This window comes from Mobula hypostoma, chromosome 3 (genome assembly GCF_963921235.1).
Source record: "Mobula hypostoma chromosome 3, sMobHyp1.1, whole genome shotgun sequence".
Lineage (NCBI taxonomy): Eukaryota > Metazoa > Chordata > Chondrichthyes > Myliobatiformes > Myliobatidae > Mobula > Mobula hypostoma.
Genome location: NC_086099.1, coordinates 151,620,606 through 151,638,314, shown reverse-complemented (window position 1 = coordinate 151,638,314; position 17,709 = coordinate 151,620,606). Strand labels below are relative to the sequence as shown.

The 17,709-nt window shown below is 41.3% G+C and overlaps 2 protein-coding genes across 10 annotated transcripts in view; one reads left to right on the top strand and one right to left on the bottom strand.

Annotated features, from left to right (window-relative positions):
• The window catches only part of LOC134344317 (uncharacterized), a 54,769-nt gene extending 53,753 nt beyond the window's left edge, over positions 1-1,016 (bottom strand). For 4 of the 6 annotated variants that reach the window (XM_063043883.1, XM_063043881.1, XM_063043879.1 and 1 more), the window contains exon 1: positions 754-1,016. The gene's annotated coding sequence lies outside the window, so the exon portion shown is untranslated. The remainder of the gene's footprint in view (positions 1-753) is intronic. The other 2 variants (XM_063043880.1, XM_063043882.1) reach the window with 2 other exon arrangements.
• A 117-nt stretch (positions 1,017-1,133) lies between these two features.
• Positions 1,134-17,709, top strand: part of LOC134344316 (uncharacterized) — an 82,987-nt gene continuing 66,411 nt past the window's right edge. Inside the window, exons 1-4 of one of the 4 annotated variants that reach the window (XM_063043874.1) lie at positions 1,134-1,212; positions 1,457-1,548; positions 7,981-8,049; positions 13,784-13,805. In XM_063043874.1, the coding sequence (XP_062899944.1) occupies positions 1,519-1,548; positions 7,981-8,049; positions 13,784-13,805 (121 nt within the window). In that variant the 5' untranslated portion in view covers positions 1,134-1,212; positions 1,457-1,518. Of the gene's footprint in view, positions 1,213-1,456; positions 1,549-7,980; positions 8,050-13,783; positions 13,806-17,709 lie in introns of those variants that run through there. The other 3 variants (XM_063043875.1, XM_063043878.1, XM_063043876.1) reach the window with 3 other exon arrangements.

The following is a 17,709-nucleotide window of genomic DNA, read 5'->3' as shown; positions in this document are numbered from 1 at the left end:
TTCGCATGTTCTCCCCTGACCGTCTGAATTTCCGTCAGGTGCTCCGTTTTCCTCCCACATTCCAAACATGTGGGATTTAGGATTAGTAGGTTATGGACATGCTGTGTTGGTCATTGACGCAAACAATGCAACTCACTGCATGTTTTCATGTACATAATACTAATCTTTAAAACCTCTTCAGTTTTGTCACTATTACTGCAGATGTCTGCTCTCACTTAAATTCCAAATCTATACGACACGTGACATACAGGTCAATAGCATATTTTAATCATTATATAGACATAATTTTCTTTCATTTTTCGGTCGTTATTTTCTCCTATGTGGGGCACCTTCAAACAATAATACTCAATTCGCTCGTTTAATTCATCATTAGGATTACCTAATAAAGTGCATGTGCATTCAACCTATTGCTTAAAGTCCGTAACTACAAGATTGTTGTATGAAAGTAAGTTATAGATTTTCCCTCCTAATGTCCACGAATAATCGTATCACTAATTCATATCGGGTTAAGTTTTTAGAATACTTGGTGAACTAATATTTTTTTGGAACTATCATATATCCTGTTAACTTGAAGGGAAATCCAAAACAACAAACCCTAATTTTCCAAACCCAGAAGATTCAGAACGCCGTTATTAACATCGACAACAGTTGAACTACATCCCGAGTTGGAAATGAAAGGCCCGATACACACGCGAGGCGTTCTTTCAACAAACGCAAGCACTTTGTCTTGTCCGTGAGTAGGATTTTACTCACCAGTACCAACTACGAAACGAGCATCTAAAAGTCCAGTCACGGTTATTATTAGTAATGGCCAGTTCAAGTCTTTCACAAATTCCACAAAACAGGCACCTTGGGAAGCAATCTTCGTTTTCGTCAAAACTCAACTTCCGATGCGCCTTTACATCATTTCCCACGCTGCTGGTGGCGCCCCGTGTAATCTTTTATGTAAACGTTGCACATAATTGCTCTTTATTGTCAGATAAAAGATTATAAAAAAGTTATAAAATTTCATTCAATTATTTTATTCGCTACGAATAAAACGTTTTCTTGCTGTCCGGTCCGTTTCTCCCGCCCCAGACTGAGGATGTGAGGTACTGTTTCTAAGGAAGTGACGTTCCCGTCTTACCGCCGGAACGGTTTGAGGAAGGGACCATCCGGTAGCCCTGAAACACCGACGCAAACTGGTCGGAAAAATTCGGTAACTTTCCATTGGTACGTTCATTTACGGACTCGGGAATGTGGGCAGAGAAATCATATTTATTGCGTGCACTTCCAGAAGGCATGCTTTATGTTGTCGGAGATCGAAATGGGTTATCTTTTCCGGTCACTCTTGGTTAATCCATTTTTGTGTGGGGGTTAACGCGACTGATTGACAGACAATACATAAATTTGTTTTGTGTTGCCTCTTCTGTTTAATTCAATCATGAAGCCTGACATGTTTTTAAATTTGTTCCAGAATCCGGTTGGGTGGGTGACAGACCTCCGCAGCAAGGTCAGGCGAATCGTGACAGCAGTAAAATGGCTTCGGGTACCGTTTTCTATTGTGAGGTACGCATCTATTCGTGGAAATACCGCCGACTTGCTCTCGGCCGACTGTTTACTTTGCTCTCGGAGAAGTTGTGGAACGAGCAGTATCCGCTAGTGCTTAAATATGTGCCAAATATAATAGCGGATACTATGTCTTTTGTGATATTTTTCAAAGGTTAACGTGAAAATGAGTTTGTCAGTGTACACTCTCATTGTACATTCTCACTCTCTCTTAGCTTACCTTTCATCGTATAATGGCTACTGTAGTTGACAAAACTTCCAAGTTGCCAAAATACTTCAAAATTCAATGTAAATCTATTTTCACAGTTCATATATGTCACCATGTACAATCCTCGGATTCATTTTCTTGTCGATATACTCAATAAATCCAATAACCATATAGAATAAATGTAAGTCTGCACCAACAGGGCGGTCGAGCTGTGTGCAAAAGAAAACAAACTCCAAATACAAAAAAAGCAATAAATCGTGAGAACATGAGATGAAGTCCTTGAAAGTGAGTCTATAGGTTGTGGGAGCAGTTCAGTGTTAGGACAAGTGAAGTTATCCCCTCTGGTTCAAAAGCCTGATGGTTGAGGGGTAATAACTGGTCCTGGACCTGTTGTATGAGCCCTGAGGCTCCTTTACCATCTTCCTGGTGCCAGCAGCAAGAAGAGAGCATAAGCTGGGTGGTCAGGCCCCTGAAAATGGATGCTGCTTTTTTGTGACACTGCTCCATGTAGATATGCTTAACAGTGGGGAGGGCTTTACCCATAGGGTGTATCCACTATTTTTGTAAGTTTTTTTTTGCTTTAATAAGGAATTAGAGCAAATATTGATCATTCAGCATGATCATTACTAGCCTATCCCAAAACCAATTTCCTGCTGTATCCCCATATTCAGTTCATCTGTATAAATCACTGTTGTGAACACCTTTGCAGGTGAATTCCATCACCCTTGCACTGAGGTTCCAGTCTATTTTAGGAAAATTGAAGTTAACCACAATAATAGCCCAACAACAGGAATTCTGCAGATGCTGGAAATTCAAGCAACACACATCAAAGTTACTGGTAAACGCAGCAGGCCAGGCAGCATCTATTGGAAGAGTTTCAGTCGACGTTTCAGGCCGAGACCATTCGTCAGGACTAACTGAAGAAAGAGTTAGTAAGAGATTGGAAAGTGAGAGGGGGAGGGGGAGATCCAAAATGATAGGAGAAGACAGGAGGGGGAGGGATGGAGCCAAGAGTTGGACAGGTGATTGGCAAAGGGGATATGAGAGGATCATGGGACGGGAGGCCCAGGGAGAAAGAAAAGGGGGAGGGGGGGAACCCAGAGGATGGGCAAGGGGTATAGTCAGAGGGACAGAGGGAGAAAAAGGAGAGTAAGAGAAAGAATATGTGTATAAAAATAAATAATGGATGGGGTACTAGGGGGAGGTGGGGCACTAGCGGAAGTTAGAGAAGTCGATGTTCAATTTCCTTTTTCTCCCTCTGTCCTCTGTTTCCCCCCCCCCCATCTTTCTCCTCGGATCTCCTGTCCCATGATCCTCTCGTATCCCCTTTGCCAATCACCTGTCCAACTCTTGGCTCCATCCCTCCCCCTCCTGTCTTCTCCTATCATTTTGGATCTCCCCCTCCCCCTCTCACTTTCAAATCTCTTACTAACTCTTCCTTCAGTTAGTCCTGACGAATGGTCTCGGCCTGAAACGTCGACTGAAACTCTTCCAATAGATGCTGCCTGGCCTGCTGCGTTTACCAGCAACTTTGATGTGTGTTGCACATAATAGCCCTTTTGGTTTTACACCTTTACCTAATCTCAAGGTCTGGGATGTTTCTGATTGTGTCCACGATAACCTGAAGTGGGAAGGAGAACAGCCAGGGGTCGTGGTACATATTGGTACCAGTGACGTAGCAGGGAAACGGGAAGAGGTCCTGAAAGCAGACGACAGGGAGTTAGGAAGGAAGTTGAGAAGCAGGACCGCAGAGGTAGTCATCTTGGGATTACGGCCTGTGCCACGTGACAGTGAGTATAGGAATAGAGTGAGGTGGAGGATAAATATGTGGCGGAGGGATTGGAGCAGGGAGCAGGGATTCAGATTTTTGGATCATTGGGACCTCTTTTGGGGCAGGAGTGACCTGTACAAAAAGGACAGGTTGCACTTGAATCCTAGGGGGACCAATATCCTGGCAGGGAGGTTTGCTAAGGCTATTGGGCAGAGTTAAATTAGGATTGCTGGGGGGTGGGAACCAAACTGAAAAGACGGAGGAAGAGGCGGTTGGCTCACCAATAGAGAAAGCTTGGAGACAGTGCGAGAGGGAGGATAGGCAGGTGATAGAGAAGGGACACGCTCAGACCGGTGGTTTCAGATGTGTCTATTTTAATGCAAGGAGTATTATGCACCAAAGCAGATGAGCTTAGACCGTGGATCAGCACTTGGAGCTATGATGATGTGGCCATTACAGAGACTTTGATGGCTCAGGGGCAGAAATGGTTATTTTGAGTTCCAGGCTTCAGATGTTTCAGAAAGGACAGGGAGGGAGGTAAAAGAGGTGGGAGCGTGGCCTATTGATCAGAGATAGTCTCACAGTTGCAGAAAAGGAGGAAGACATGGAAGGATTGTCTACGGAGTCTCTGTGGGTGGCAGTTAGGAATAGGAAGAGGTCAATAACTCTACTGGGTGTTTTTTATAGACCATCCAATAGTAACAGGGACATTGAGGAACAGATAGGGAGACAGATTCTGGAAAGGTGTAATAATAACAGGGTTGTTGTGGTGGGAGATTGTAATTTCCCCAGATATCAATTAGCATGTCCCTAGAGCGAGGTGTCCAGATGGGGTGGAGTTTGTTAGGTGTGTTCAGGAAGGTTTCTTGACACAATATGTAGATAAGCCTATAAGAGGAGAGGCTTACTTGATCTGGTATTGGTCAGGTGTCAGATCTGTCAGTGGGAGAGCATTTTGAAGATAGTGATCACAATGCTATCTCCTTTCCCATAGCATTGGAGAGGAATAGGAACAGACAAGTTAGTTAACTGTTTAATTGGAGTAAGGGGAAATATGAGGCTATCAGGTAGGAACTTGGAAGCATAAATTGGGAACAGATGTACTCAGGAAAATGTACGGAAGAAATGTGGCAATTGTTCAGGGGATATTTGCTTGGAGTTCTGCATGTGTATGTTCCAATGAGATAGGGAAAGGATGGCAGGATACAAGATCTGTGATGTACTAAGACTGTTGAAAATCTAGTCAAGAAGAAAAGAAAAGCTTTTGAAAGGTTCAAAAAACTAGGTAATGATAGAGATGATCTATAAAATTATAAGGCTAACAGGAAGGACTTTAAGAAAGAAATTAGGAGAGCCAGAAGGGTCCAGGAGAAGGCCTTGATGGACAGGATTAAGGAAAACCCCAAGGCGTTCTACAAATATGTGAAGAGCAAGAGGATAAGACATGAGAGAATAGGACCAATCAAGTTGACAGCGGAAAAGTGTGTATGGAACCAGAGGAGATAGCAGAGGTACTTAATGAGTACTTTGCTACAGTATTCACTACGGAAGAGGATCTTGGCAGTTGTAGGGATGACTTACAGCAGACTGAAAAGCTTGAGCATGTAGATATTAAGAAAGAGGATGTGCTGGAGCTTTTGGAAAATATCAAGTTGAATAAGTCACCAGGACCGGACGAGGTGTAGCCCAGGCTACTGTGGGAGGCAAGGGAGGAGATTGCTGAGCCTCTGGCGATGATCTTTGCATCATCAATGGGGACGGGAGAGGTTCCAGAGGATTGGAGGGTTGCGGATGTTGTTCCATTATTCAAGGAAGGGAATAGAGATAGCCCAGGAAATTATAAACGAGCGAGTCTTACTTCAGTGTTTGGTAAGTTGATGGAGAAGATCCTGAGAGGCAGGATTTATGAACATTTGGAGAGGCATAATATGATTAGGAATAGTCAGTAAGACTTTGTGAAATGCAGGTCGTGCCTTATGAGCCTGATTGAATTTATTGAGGACGTGACTAAACACGTTGATAAAGGTGGAACAGTAGATGTATATATGGATTTCAGCAAGGCATTTGACAAGGTACCACATGCCAGGCTGATTGAGAAAGTAAGGAGGCATGGGATCCAATGGGACATTACTTTGTGGATTCAGAACTGGCTTGCCCACAGAAGGCAAAGAGTGGTTGCAGATGGGTTATATTCTGCATGGAGGTCGGTGACCAGTGTATGCCTCAGGGATCTGTTCTGGGACCCTTTCTCTTCGTGATTTTTATATTTGATGTGGATGAGGAAGTGGAGAGATGGGTTAGTAAATTTGCTGATGACACAAACTTTGGGGGTGTTGTTGATAGTGTGTAGGGCTGTCAGAGGTTACAATGGGACATTGATAGGATGCAAAACTCGGCTGAGAAGTGACAAATGGCGTTCAACCCAGATAAGTGTGAAGTGGTTCATTTTGGTAGGTCAAATATGATGGCAGAATAAATTATTAATGGTAAGACTCTTGGCAGTGTGGAGGATCAGAGGGATCTTGGGGTCGGAGTCCATAGGACACTCAAAGCTGCTACGCAGGTTGACTCTGTGGTTAAAAAAGCCTGCATTGGCCTTCATCAATAGTGGGATTGAGTTTAGGAGCCAAGAGGCAATGTTGCAGGTATATAGGACCCTGGTCAGATCCCACTTAGAGTTCTGGTTGCCTCACTACAGGAGGGATGTGGAAACCATAGAAAGGGTGCAGAGGAGATTTACAAGGATGTCGCCTGGATTGGGGAGGATGCCTTATAAGAATAGGTTGAATGAACTCGGCCTTTTTTCCTTGGAGCAATGGAGGATGTGAGGTGACCAGATAGAGGTATATAAGATGATGAGAGGCATTGATCGTGTGGATAGTCAGAGGCTTTTTCCCAGGGCTGAAATGGCTAGCATGAGATGGCACAGTTTTAAGGTGCTTGGAAGCAGATACAGAGGAGATGTCGGGGTAAGTTTTTTTTACACAGAGAGTGGTGAGTGTGTGGAATGGGCTGCCGGCGACAGTGGTGGAGGCGGATTTGATAGGATCTTTTAAGAGACTCCTGGATAAGTGCCTGGAGCTCAGGAAAATAGAGGGCTATGGGTAACCCTGGGTAATTTCTAAGGTAAGGACATGTACGCAGAAGTTTGTGGGCTGAAGGGTCTGTATTGTGCTGTAGGTTTTCAATGTTTCTAATCCTCCTGCATGTGTGTTCCTCAATGTCCCAATGGCTATTGTATAATCCTATTGGACTGATTGCATTTTTTCTTATCACGGATGAGTCCTCTATTATGACCCCTGATGATATCCCTGATTAACAGACCAACACACCATTCCGTCCTTTTCCTCCGGTCTTTTCTGAAACATTAGGTATCTATTCCTGCCCCTGTCTCAATCAAGTCTCTGTTCCATGTACTCCATGGATCCAGGGTACCTCCAGATCCAGCTTGATCTGGTCTGTTAAGATTCCTGCAGATGTAGTTATCAGGAAACCTAATTTTAATTCTCAATCCTTGATTTTTGTCTTTACCAACAGGGCCTCTCCTTTAACTCTTGTATGCCTGTCTGTCATATGCCTACCTCCCATAAGCCTGCCTTTTCAATACGGTGTGTATCCTCAGATGTTTGCTTCAGATCTGATTCTCCCTGAGCCATGTCTCCGTCATAACCATGATGCTATGCCAACTGATTTTGATCTGCACTGTAAACTCATTTACTGTGTTTTGCATAACGAGTGTATTTAAATACAACACTCTCAGTTGTATGTTCACCACTTCGCCCTCAGTCCCCATACTGTATAAAATTAAATTCCTTATCCTTTCTAAATCTGTCCGATTTTTATTCTGGAGACTTTATTAGTTTTTCCTGCATTCTTCTTCCTTTTGATTTATTCCTCAATTTTCTGTGCCATTGCCCCCCCCCACTGTTTAGTTTAAAGCCCTATATACAGCCCTATTTATGCAATTTACCTGAAGTGTGGTCGCAGCACGATTCAACTGGTGCCTGTCCCATCAGAACAGTTTGAGGCCCTCCCTGTATCTAATAAAATATGTGCTGGCATTGGCGTGCCACTAGAGGAAATTGATGGGGAGAAGACAGGAGAATGGGGTTGAGAGAGAAAATAAATCAGCCATGATTGAATAGTGGAGCATTCTCAGTGGGCAAAATGGCCTATTTCTGCTCCTATGTCTCATAGTCTAAAATTAATGTATTTCCAAGCTTCCTTACCCTAACTCATTCAAGAAGGTGCCAACATTATTGAATATTTTGCTATGCATTGGAATGAAAAATAAACTGCTTGTTTGAAAAGACTGGAAATGTTATTCTTTTGTAATTATAATTTTAAAACTTTAATGGACCTAAAAGTTTTCCAGTGGATGGTACTGTTATGTATGTTTAGTGTTATATGCTGAAACTCTGAACACACGTCTGTTTTTGTTTTAAACTTCTAGCTTTGTGATGTTCATTGTACATCTGACATGAATCTTAAGATGCATTTCATGGGAATGAAGCACAGAAGGGTAAGAGCAACAATAAAAAACTTCACCTGAATATATACTTCAGAAACCAATGTACAGTTTACTAACTTGACCTAAGTTTGCTTTGTTCTTTTTTAAATGTAACACTATCTTTTTGGTAATTGGTTTATTTTTGTCACATGCATCTAAATACAGTGAACCGCTTTGTTTTGCATGCTTTTCAGACAGATCATTCCTAACAGAAGTATATTGAGATAGAACAATGGGAGAAGCAATTATCAAATACAGATATAGTGAACTGGTCTGCAACGTAGTGCTATTCTACATTTGTATGAATAGCACTGTATTTTGTTTTTGTGCACTTATGCTATAATATTAGAAAGAAACATGGAATCATTGAAGCATTTTATCAACAGAGTTTAACTGCTGTCACAAAGTGATACTAAAAGACTGTTACCAAATGGAGGTACACAATTCAAGATTAAAGTTTATTTATCACATATACATCGAAACATACAGTGAACTGCGTTGTTTCTGTGAGCAACCAACATACCCGAGGGTGTGCTGGGGGCAGTCCACAAATATTGCTCCACATTCTAGCACCAACATTTCATTCCCATCATACTTGGCAAAACAACTCAGACGCCAAATAGCAACCTCAAAACAAACCCTGTTCCACCCACCCATGGACATCTAGCCCCCAGACAGGCAGGCAGTCTTCTTCAGCCTCCAGTGGATTTGGACCCAGACTCGCAGACTTTGGGCCTTTGACTTCTCCTCCTGACTCTCAGTTCTCGGGCCTTGATCTTCAGCACCATCCTCAGGATCCACTAATCACCGAAAACTAGGCCTCTAACTTCAGCTCCTCCTGCCTGCTCAGAGCTCCAACTCCAGACTGCAGATGGTGGAATTTTGTCTTAATTTTTTAAGGAACATTTGTGTTTTACTAATCCCATTTCCCCTGAAACACTATTGAAAGTGTCAACGTTCAAACTCTACTCTTCGTCATCACTGGTATCTGTGGCCACTTACAACATTGTGTGTAACTTCATATGTGTGCCTTAGTTGATTTGCCAGTAAGGATATATTTATACTAGCTATCTCACTACTATCTTTCAGTACAGATGATGCCGTTCAAACTGAGACATTGGCTGTTCATTGGCTCCACAAATGCTGGCTGAACTGATGAATTTCTTTTCCAGTTTATTTTCGCCATGTGTCATCAAATGTCTGGAGGAGTTTTATTGGAGTTTCTAAGTACAGTCCAAAATCAGAATAAGGTTTAATAGCACCAGCATATGTTGTGAAATTTGTTAACTTTGTGGCAGCACTACAATGCAATACATGATGAATATAGAAAATATCTGAATTACAGTGATTATATATGTATATGAAATAGTTAAGTTAAAATAAATACTGTAAAAACAGAAATTTAAATAAAGTCATGAGGTAGTGTTCAGGAGTTCTATGTCCATTTAGAAATTGGATTGCAGAGGGGAAGAAGATGTTGCTGAATCACTGAGTGAATGCGCTCCTTAATGATGGATACCACCTTCCTGAGGCACCGCTCCTTGAAGATGTTTTGGATACTATGGATGCTAGTACCCATGATGGAGCTGACTGATTTTACAACTCTCTGCAACTTACTTCGATCCTGTGCAGTAGTGCACTCCCCCTGCCCCCCCGGTATCTTATCGGTATCTTATGGTGATGCAGCCAGTCAGAATACTATTCACGGTACATCTGTACAAGTTTTTGAGTTTTTCAGTGACAAACCAATTTCCATCAAACTCTTAATGAAATATAGTTGCTGGCTTACCTTCTTTATAGCTGCATCAATATGTCGCAACCAGTTAGGTCCTCAGCGTTGTTGGCGCCCAAGAACTTGCAATTGTTCACTCTCTCCACTTCTGATCCCTCTGAGAATTAGTTTGTGTTTCTTTGTCTGATCCTTTCTGAAGTCCACAATCAGCTCTTGGTCTTCCTAATGTTGAGTGTAAGGCTACAACATTCAATTAGCTGGTATATCTTGCTCCTGTATGCCCTCACGTCAAAATCTGAGGTTCTGCCAACAATGGTTGTATATTAGCAAATCTATAGATGGCATTTGAGCAACACAGTCGTGGGTGTGGAGAGAATAGAGCAGTGGGCTAAGCACACATCCCTGTGGTGTGCCGGTGTTGATTGTCAGTGAAGTGGAGATGTTATTTCCAATCTGCACAGATGGTGGTCTTCCAGTTAGGAAGTCAAGAATCCAGTTGTAGAGGGAGGTACAGAGGCCCAGGTTCTGTAGTTTTTAAAATTAGGACTATAGGACTATTTAACTGACAGTGAGAAGTTCGAGGATTGCAAAACTTTTAAAAACCAACAGAAGGCAAGTAATAAACCTTAAGGAGAGAAAAGATGAAATATAAAGGTAAGCTAGCCAATAATATAAAAGAGTTTACCAAAAGTTATTTCAGATATATAAAGTGTAAAAGAGAGGTGAGAGTAGATATCAGACTGCCAGAAACTGATGCTGGAGAGGTATTAATTGGGGGGGGGGGGGTGCATAGAAACGGTGGACGAACTTAATAAGTATCTTGTCACCGGCTTCACTGTGGAAGACACTAGCAGTATGCCAGAAATTTGAGAGTGTCGGGGCATAAGTGAGTGTCATTTCTATTATTAAAGGTGCTTGGGAAGTTGAAAGATCTGAAGGATGATAAGTTATCCGGACCAGGTGGACCACTCCTCAGGGTTCTGAAAGAGGTAGCTGAAGAGATTTTGTTTTTCATTTGTTCAGCCTTGTGGCAAGGCTATTTCTGCCCTTACTATGTTGCTTTGATATGCAACTGATTCCGCAGGAAAATATTTTCATTTGCCCTCAGTTATAGATTCAGATTGGACTAGATTTATGCTCTGTATCAAACATTTGATACTGTTTCCTTGCTGGGGTTCTAAAATGGACAATGTACCATTGCAGCACAACTGTTTGGTTATGGTCTTCTGTCTGAAATAATGCACTCTTCAAAAGTTTCTCCTACAAGCATTTTCCCTTCCAAAGTCTGGTGAATGGTGCAAGCCAAATGGATAAAATTTGAATTATGTAAATTTTTAATGAATTATGTAATTATGTAATTATTGAATTATGTAAGTGAAACCTCTATAATTAAAAATTTCTGCTCATCGGGGAAAATTTGTCTTTAGACAAATATTACAAGTGGTGTCTAAACGAAGAAGGAGGAATGCCATTCGGTGGGAATGGATTCATGACACATTTCAACTTCAAAGGGACATACCCCTAGCTTCACTGACATTTGTACAGGGACAGGGAAACATGCAAGACAGGGATCCCAGGGAATGCTTGTAATCACGCAAAATGACAGGCTGTCTTTATTGAGTTTTCTTTTACCAAATTTTGGGCTAAATTTGCATCTATAATTTCTCTTGGAAGTAAATAATACTGTTGGTATGCTTCACAAATTAAGCATAATATTATAAACTTTTTTGAAACTTCTGTAAGTCTTGGACAATAATTTCTCTGATATGAAGTATTTTTCTACACAGAAACAAAACCTGATCTGGCTAGTTCTACTATCAGTAGCTTTGATATGTGTATCTTTAATCACGTGTTAAAATGTAACTGGTCATCTATGGTGGTCTTTGCTTAGTTTGGTAGTTTCGTCTGATATTGGCCTTGATTGTTTACTTAAGATATTTGGCTGCCATTTAAGAGGTAAATTGGCACTTTATGTGAGATTGACTTAGCTTAAATACGAGCGAGTCTTCAGAAACTGGAAACCAATAGCAACGTACACAAAATGCTGGAGGAACTTAGCAAGTCATGCAGCATCTATAGAAATGAATAAACAATTGATGTTTCAGGCTGAGACCCTTCTTCAGGACTGAAATGGAAGGACAAAGGTTCCAAAAGAAAAAGCTTGGGGGAAGAGGGGAAGGAGGCTAGCTAGAAGGTGATGGGTGAAGCCAAATGAGTGGAAAAGGTAGAGGGCTGGGGAGGAAGGAATCTTATAGGAGAGGAAGGTGGACCACAGGAGAAAAGGAAGGATGAGGAGACTTGGGAGAAGTGATAGGCAAGTGAGAAGAGGTAAAAGGCCAAGAATGGGGAATAGAAGAAGGCAGGGGAGGGGGGGAAATTACTGTAAGGAGAGATGTGATATTCATGCCATCAGGTTGGATGCTACCCAGACAGAATATAAGGTGTTGCTCATCCACCCTGAGAGTGGCCTTATCTTGGCACAAGAGGAAGCCATGGGCTGACATGTCATAATAATGATGAGAATCAGAATTAAAATGTTTGGCCACTAGAAAGTTCTGCTTTAGGCAGATGGAGTGGAGATGCTCAATGAAGCAGTCCCCCAATTTATGACAGGTCTCATCAATGTAGAGGTGCATCAGGAGCATGGGACACAATAGACGACCCCAGCAGATTCGCAAGTGAAGTGTTGCCTCACCTGGAAGGACTGTTTGGGGCCCTGAGTGGAGGTGAATGAGCAGGTGTGACATTTAGGCTGCTGGGAGGGAGAAATGGACATGGCCATCTCAGAGGGATGATCTCTGTGGAAAGCAGAGAGGAGGGGGAAGGTAAAGATATGTTTAATTGTAGGATCGCATTGGAGATGGTGGAAGTTGCACAGGATGATATGTTGGATGCAGAGGCTCATGGGGTGGTAGATAGGGACAAGAGGAACTCTCACTGTAAAAGCAGCGGGAAGATTGGGTGAGCATGGATGTTCGGGAAATGGAGGAGTTGCAGGTGAGGGCAGCGTCAACAGTGGGAAGCTATTGAATTTCGTTTTCTTTGTTCATCAGTGAAACAGTTGAAAGGATGGACAGATAACTTGGCATTGACTTCATTTATTAATAAAGAGGTACTAATTGATCTTCATCAAGCAAACCAGAACTTCATAGTTATTTCCCTTATTCAAGTGAGTTTGATGTAGCTATGTAACATGCAATAGAGTCCAGATTTACTTTAAAAATAATAAATCATTTTTTTTAATTGACATAGGTGAACTGGAAAATTTGTGACATATGTATGCTTAATGCACCTGTAGAGAAATTTGTCAAGGAGAAATGGATAGTAGTCCTATTGCCTGAGCACTTTTTTTCTTAAGCCATATTGTTTCATAGTCCTATCAAATACTTGAAATATCCAATGGGAGGTTTAATTGCCTTCACTGTTCACAATGTATAAATGCTAAACTGTGAATATGGTCAGAGAAGGCCTCAAATCTGAAGATAAGTGTTCACTCAGATTACTATTTCAAGAAAGTATCCTCTTACAAACTCAAATAAATGCATTTTGTTATGTCTGTTCAGCAGAGTTGGGCAGAAAGTACTGCTTGCCCGACAAAGTACTTTGAATGTAACATCTACTAATTAACGCCAAACTGCAAAGATGTACCAAGTCCTAAAGTATTCAAATGTTCAGCAACTAGTATTACTATTGCTACTAGTAATTACTATTGCTAGTAATTCTACAAAATAAGTTTTCTGAAACACTAAATCTAATTGTCTGGACATTACTTTTATAATTTTATTTTCTGCAGTAGTCAGAAAATAAAAAGTTCAGTTTGAATTTTTGCAGAATATATCCAGAAAAGTTACTTTTCCTGTGTAGTACAAATGAAAAGATTCTTTCTGGAGAAAAAGACGGTCTGCAAATAGCATTGTTAATGAAATCTTTCAGTTTTGTGTCCCAACAGAAGCAACACTACTAATTTTTTCTGTTCATTTTCTTCGATGGTTCATCTCAAACTTCATATGACAGCGTGAGGAAGGCCTCAAAAATCGTAAGTACTGCAAGGTTCTTTAAGGATCTTGTTAGCATCTTCTTTAGACGCTCTCTTCTCATCTCCATGTAAATTGAATGATGTATTGACTCACACAAGTTGACTTTCATTTGTGAATGCACTGGTTTACCTTGTTAATAATTTGTGGAACATGAGCAATAACTGAACGTTGTGTTTCAGTTTACATCTAAGCTACAAGTTAGGCTTAGAGTTTCAATCTTTACTCCTTTTCCCAGTTTGGGAAAAGAGACAATGCCATGCCATGGTTCCAACTTCTAAAGTTGAAGTATAGGCAAATGATGTGGCCACAAAGGCAAAATGCACAAGTTGGAAAGTCTCAGAGATTGTTCTGACTGCAAAATCTTGAATTCCTTTGCTCCAAAACTCTATGCCAACTGCTCATATTATATAGAGCAATTTTTTTTTAACAAAATCACGGCAAAGGAGCTTACATAAAAGTTTGTAAGTTTACAAAAATTTGGCACTTGCCACCAACCCCATGCTTTTACCTATTAAGCAGTATTTATCAATTAAGTTTTTCCTTTCTATTTTTGCTGACATTTCATTTTAATTGAAACAATTCCTACAGCCTTATTTTAAAGCTTGCATCCCATTCTTCCACTTTAGTTTAAGAGCACTGTTAGTGAAGAAAAAGGAGTCCATTTTTTAAGAAAGATACAGCAAGTTGTGGTTTTGAATGACCATTAACTGCTTTAAGATATTCCTGTTGTACTCTTGATTCCTAATACACCACCACTATCACAGTTTCTGTGGTTGGGGGGGTATTTCTATCTGGCCTTGTTGCCTAATTTGAATTCATGGATTGTACTTCTAACGTGCTGAGCTCTCATCCTGTCACCAGAAGTGATGCACAATGCTGTGACATAATCTTGACCCACATTTCTTTAATATTCATGTGCTGTTTAAACTTGATTCAGGACTCAAATATATATCCCAGTAGCAAATACATAAAATTCACTTATCAACAATAAAGGCAAGAGGTACCCATGTGCTGATGGTTCTTTCTGTTGGGGGGAAATACGAATCCCGAAGTGCACAGACCATGGGCAGGACGTCAGCTCTATTCATAATAAAGTCGGTCAGATGCAACATTTTCAATGCCACAAGTGGTAAAGTTCTGCAAGAATTACTTGCTATGAAAATGTTGACCGACCATGATCAAGTCTTAATTACTGGTTTATAGATAAGTGACAGAAATTTGCTACTGGGCTTAGAAAATCTTGATTTATATTTATACTCTTATTAAAGTCAAATCTTTGTGTACTCAAATTCCTGTGTTGAATGCTCCATTGTTCTGACTATTCATATTTTGAAGCAGTCAAAGCAATTAGTTGAGCTTGTCTGCATAAATGTGATGAGAGATGAAGTCATCCTGACTTCTTCCATTGAGATCCCACTCCCCATAATGGAAACATTACAGGAAACTGGGATTTTGGATTGTTTTTTGCATGTTCTCTGGAAGCACACTAGAAATTATTTTGGTCAATTTTCAATACTTATGTGATAAATCACATTCTTGGTCAAATATGCGGCAGAGCTATTTTCACTGAAGTATTCTGATTTACCTTCAGTATTGTGGCTGTATGATTTAAGACTCGCAGTTCTTTACAGTTGGATAATTTGAAGAAAACTTTGGGAGCATCACCAAAAATTAATCAGCACAGCTGAGTCACTGTCAGTGGATCAATAAATTTGGATAACTGATCCATAGTAATGAATAATTCTTTGGGTTTGATACTGGGTCTCTACTGATTCAATGGATTTCAGTCAGAGAGTAAGAAACCAGTGTTATCCTCTGTGCCAGTGGTTAGAGTATGAATCAGCCAAGGTTGCTTCTTAGTGGTCATCCAGTGACTGGCCTGCCAGAGCCCCTTGATGAAATGATACAGAAGATATCTGGCAGGGATTGAGATTAACTGTGATGCCATTTCCTACAAGTAACCTGCTGACACTCTTCCTGAAGAATCAGATATAATTGATTGCTTGATTGAAACAGAATCAGGTTTAATATCATTGAAACATGTCCTGAAATATGTTGCAACTCATAAGTTAAAACATCTGCATTCCAAAAAGAAATACAAAAAGAGAGCAAAAAAGAGAAAAAGTGAGGTATTGTACATAGGTTCATTGTCCATTCAGAATTCTGATGGTTGTTCCTAAGATAGTAAGAGTGTGTCTTCAAGCCCCTGCACCACCTTGATGGTAGCAATAAGAAGAGGGTATGTCCTGGGTGATGGGGGTCCTTAATGACCTTTTGGGGCATCACCTTTTATAGATATCCTCAGTGCTGGGGAGGCTAGTGCCCATGATGGATCTGGCTGAGTTTACAATCCCCTGCAGTTTTTTTACGATACAGAGCAGTGCCCCCTCCACAACAGATGGTGATGCAACCAGTTTGAATGCTCTCCACAGTACATCTGTAGAAATTTGTGAGTGTCTTTGGTGATACACTAATTCTCTTCAAAGCCCCAATGAAATATAGCCACAGTTGTGCCTTCTTTGTACTTGCATCAATATGTTGGGCCTAGGATATATCCTCAGAGATACTGACACCCAGGAACTTGAAACTGCTCACACTTTCCCCTACTGATCCCTCCATGAGGACTGGTGTGTATTCCCTTGACTTCTCTTACTTGAAGTCCATAATTCCTTGATTGAGTGCAAGGTTGTTGTTGCGGCACCACTCAACAAGCTGATCTGTTTTACTGCTGTACGCCTCCTCATCTTCATCTGAAATTCTGCCAACAACAGTTGTGTCATTGGCAAACTTATAGATGGCATTTGAGCTGTGCTTAGCCACATAGTCATGGGTGTAGAGCAGTGGGCTAAGCACACATCCTTGAGGTGCGCCGGTGTTGATTGTCAGTGAGGAGGAGGTGTTCATTCCAATCTGTACTGACTGTGATCTCCCAATGAGGAGGTCAAGGATCCAGTTGCAGAGAGAGGTACAGAGACCCAGGTTTTGGCGCTTGTTGATTAGTGATGTGTGTATGACGGTGTTTAACACTGAGCTGTAGTCAATAAACAGCAGCCTGATGTAGATATTGCTGGTGTCCAGTTGATCCAAGACTGAGCAGAGGCAGTGGGATTGCATTTCTTGTTGACCTATTGTGACAATAGGCAAATTGCAGCAGGTCCAGGTCCTTGCTTAGGCAGGAGTTGATCCTGGCCATGACAAATCTCTCAAAATGCTTCATCACAGTAGATGTGAGTATAACTAGGCAATAGTTGTTGCACCAGCCTATCATCTTCTGGGGCACTGGTATGATTGTCGCCCTTTTGAAGCAGGTGGGAGCCTCCAACTGCAACTGTGAGACATTGAAGATGTCCTTGAACACTCCTGCCAGTTAGTTGGCACAGGTTTTCAATGCCTCACCAGGTATACCATCAGGGCCTGATGGCTTGCTTTGCAAAGGTTCACCCTCAGAAAGGTATCTGATGTTGGTCTCGGAGGCAGAGATTACAGGGTCACTGCTGCAGGAATTTACATATATGTAGTTTTATTCTCCCTTTCAAAACACACACAAAAGGCATTGAGCTCACCTGGATGAAGCATCACAGCCATTCATGATGTTAGGTTTCACCTTGTAGGAAGTAATGGTCTGTAGACCTTGCCAGAGCTGACATGCATTTGATTCTGTCTCTAACCTCAATCAGAATTGTTTTTCTGCTTTTAAAATAGCCTTCCATATGTCATTGCTGAACTTCATGTACAGTTTTGGCTCACCAGTCTTGAATGCCACTGATCTAGACCTCAGCAGACTATGAATCCCCTGGTTCATGCACAGCTTTTGGTTTGGGTATGTTCTCAAAGGTCATGCACACAGGTCTTGATGAGGTTGGTGACAATTGTGGCATATTCATTAAGATTCAAAAATGAATC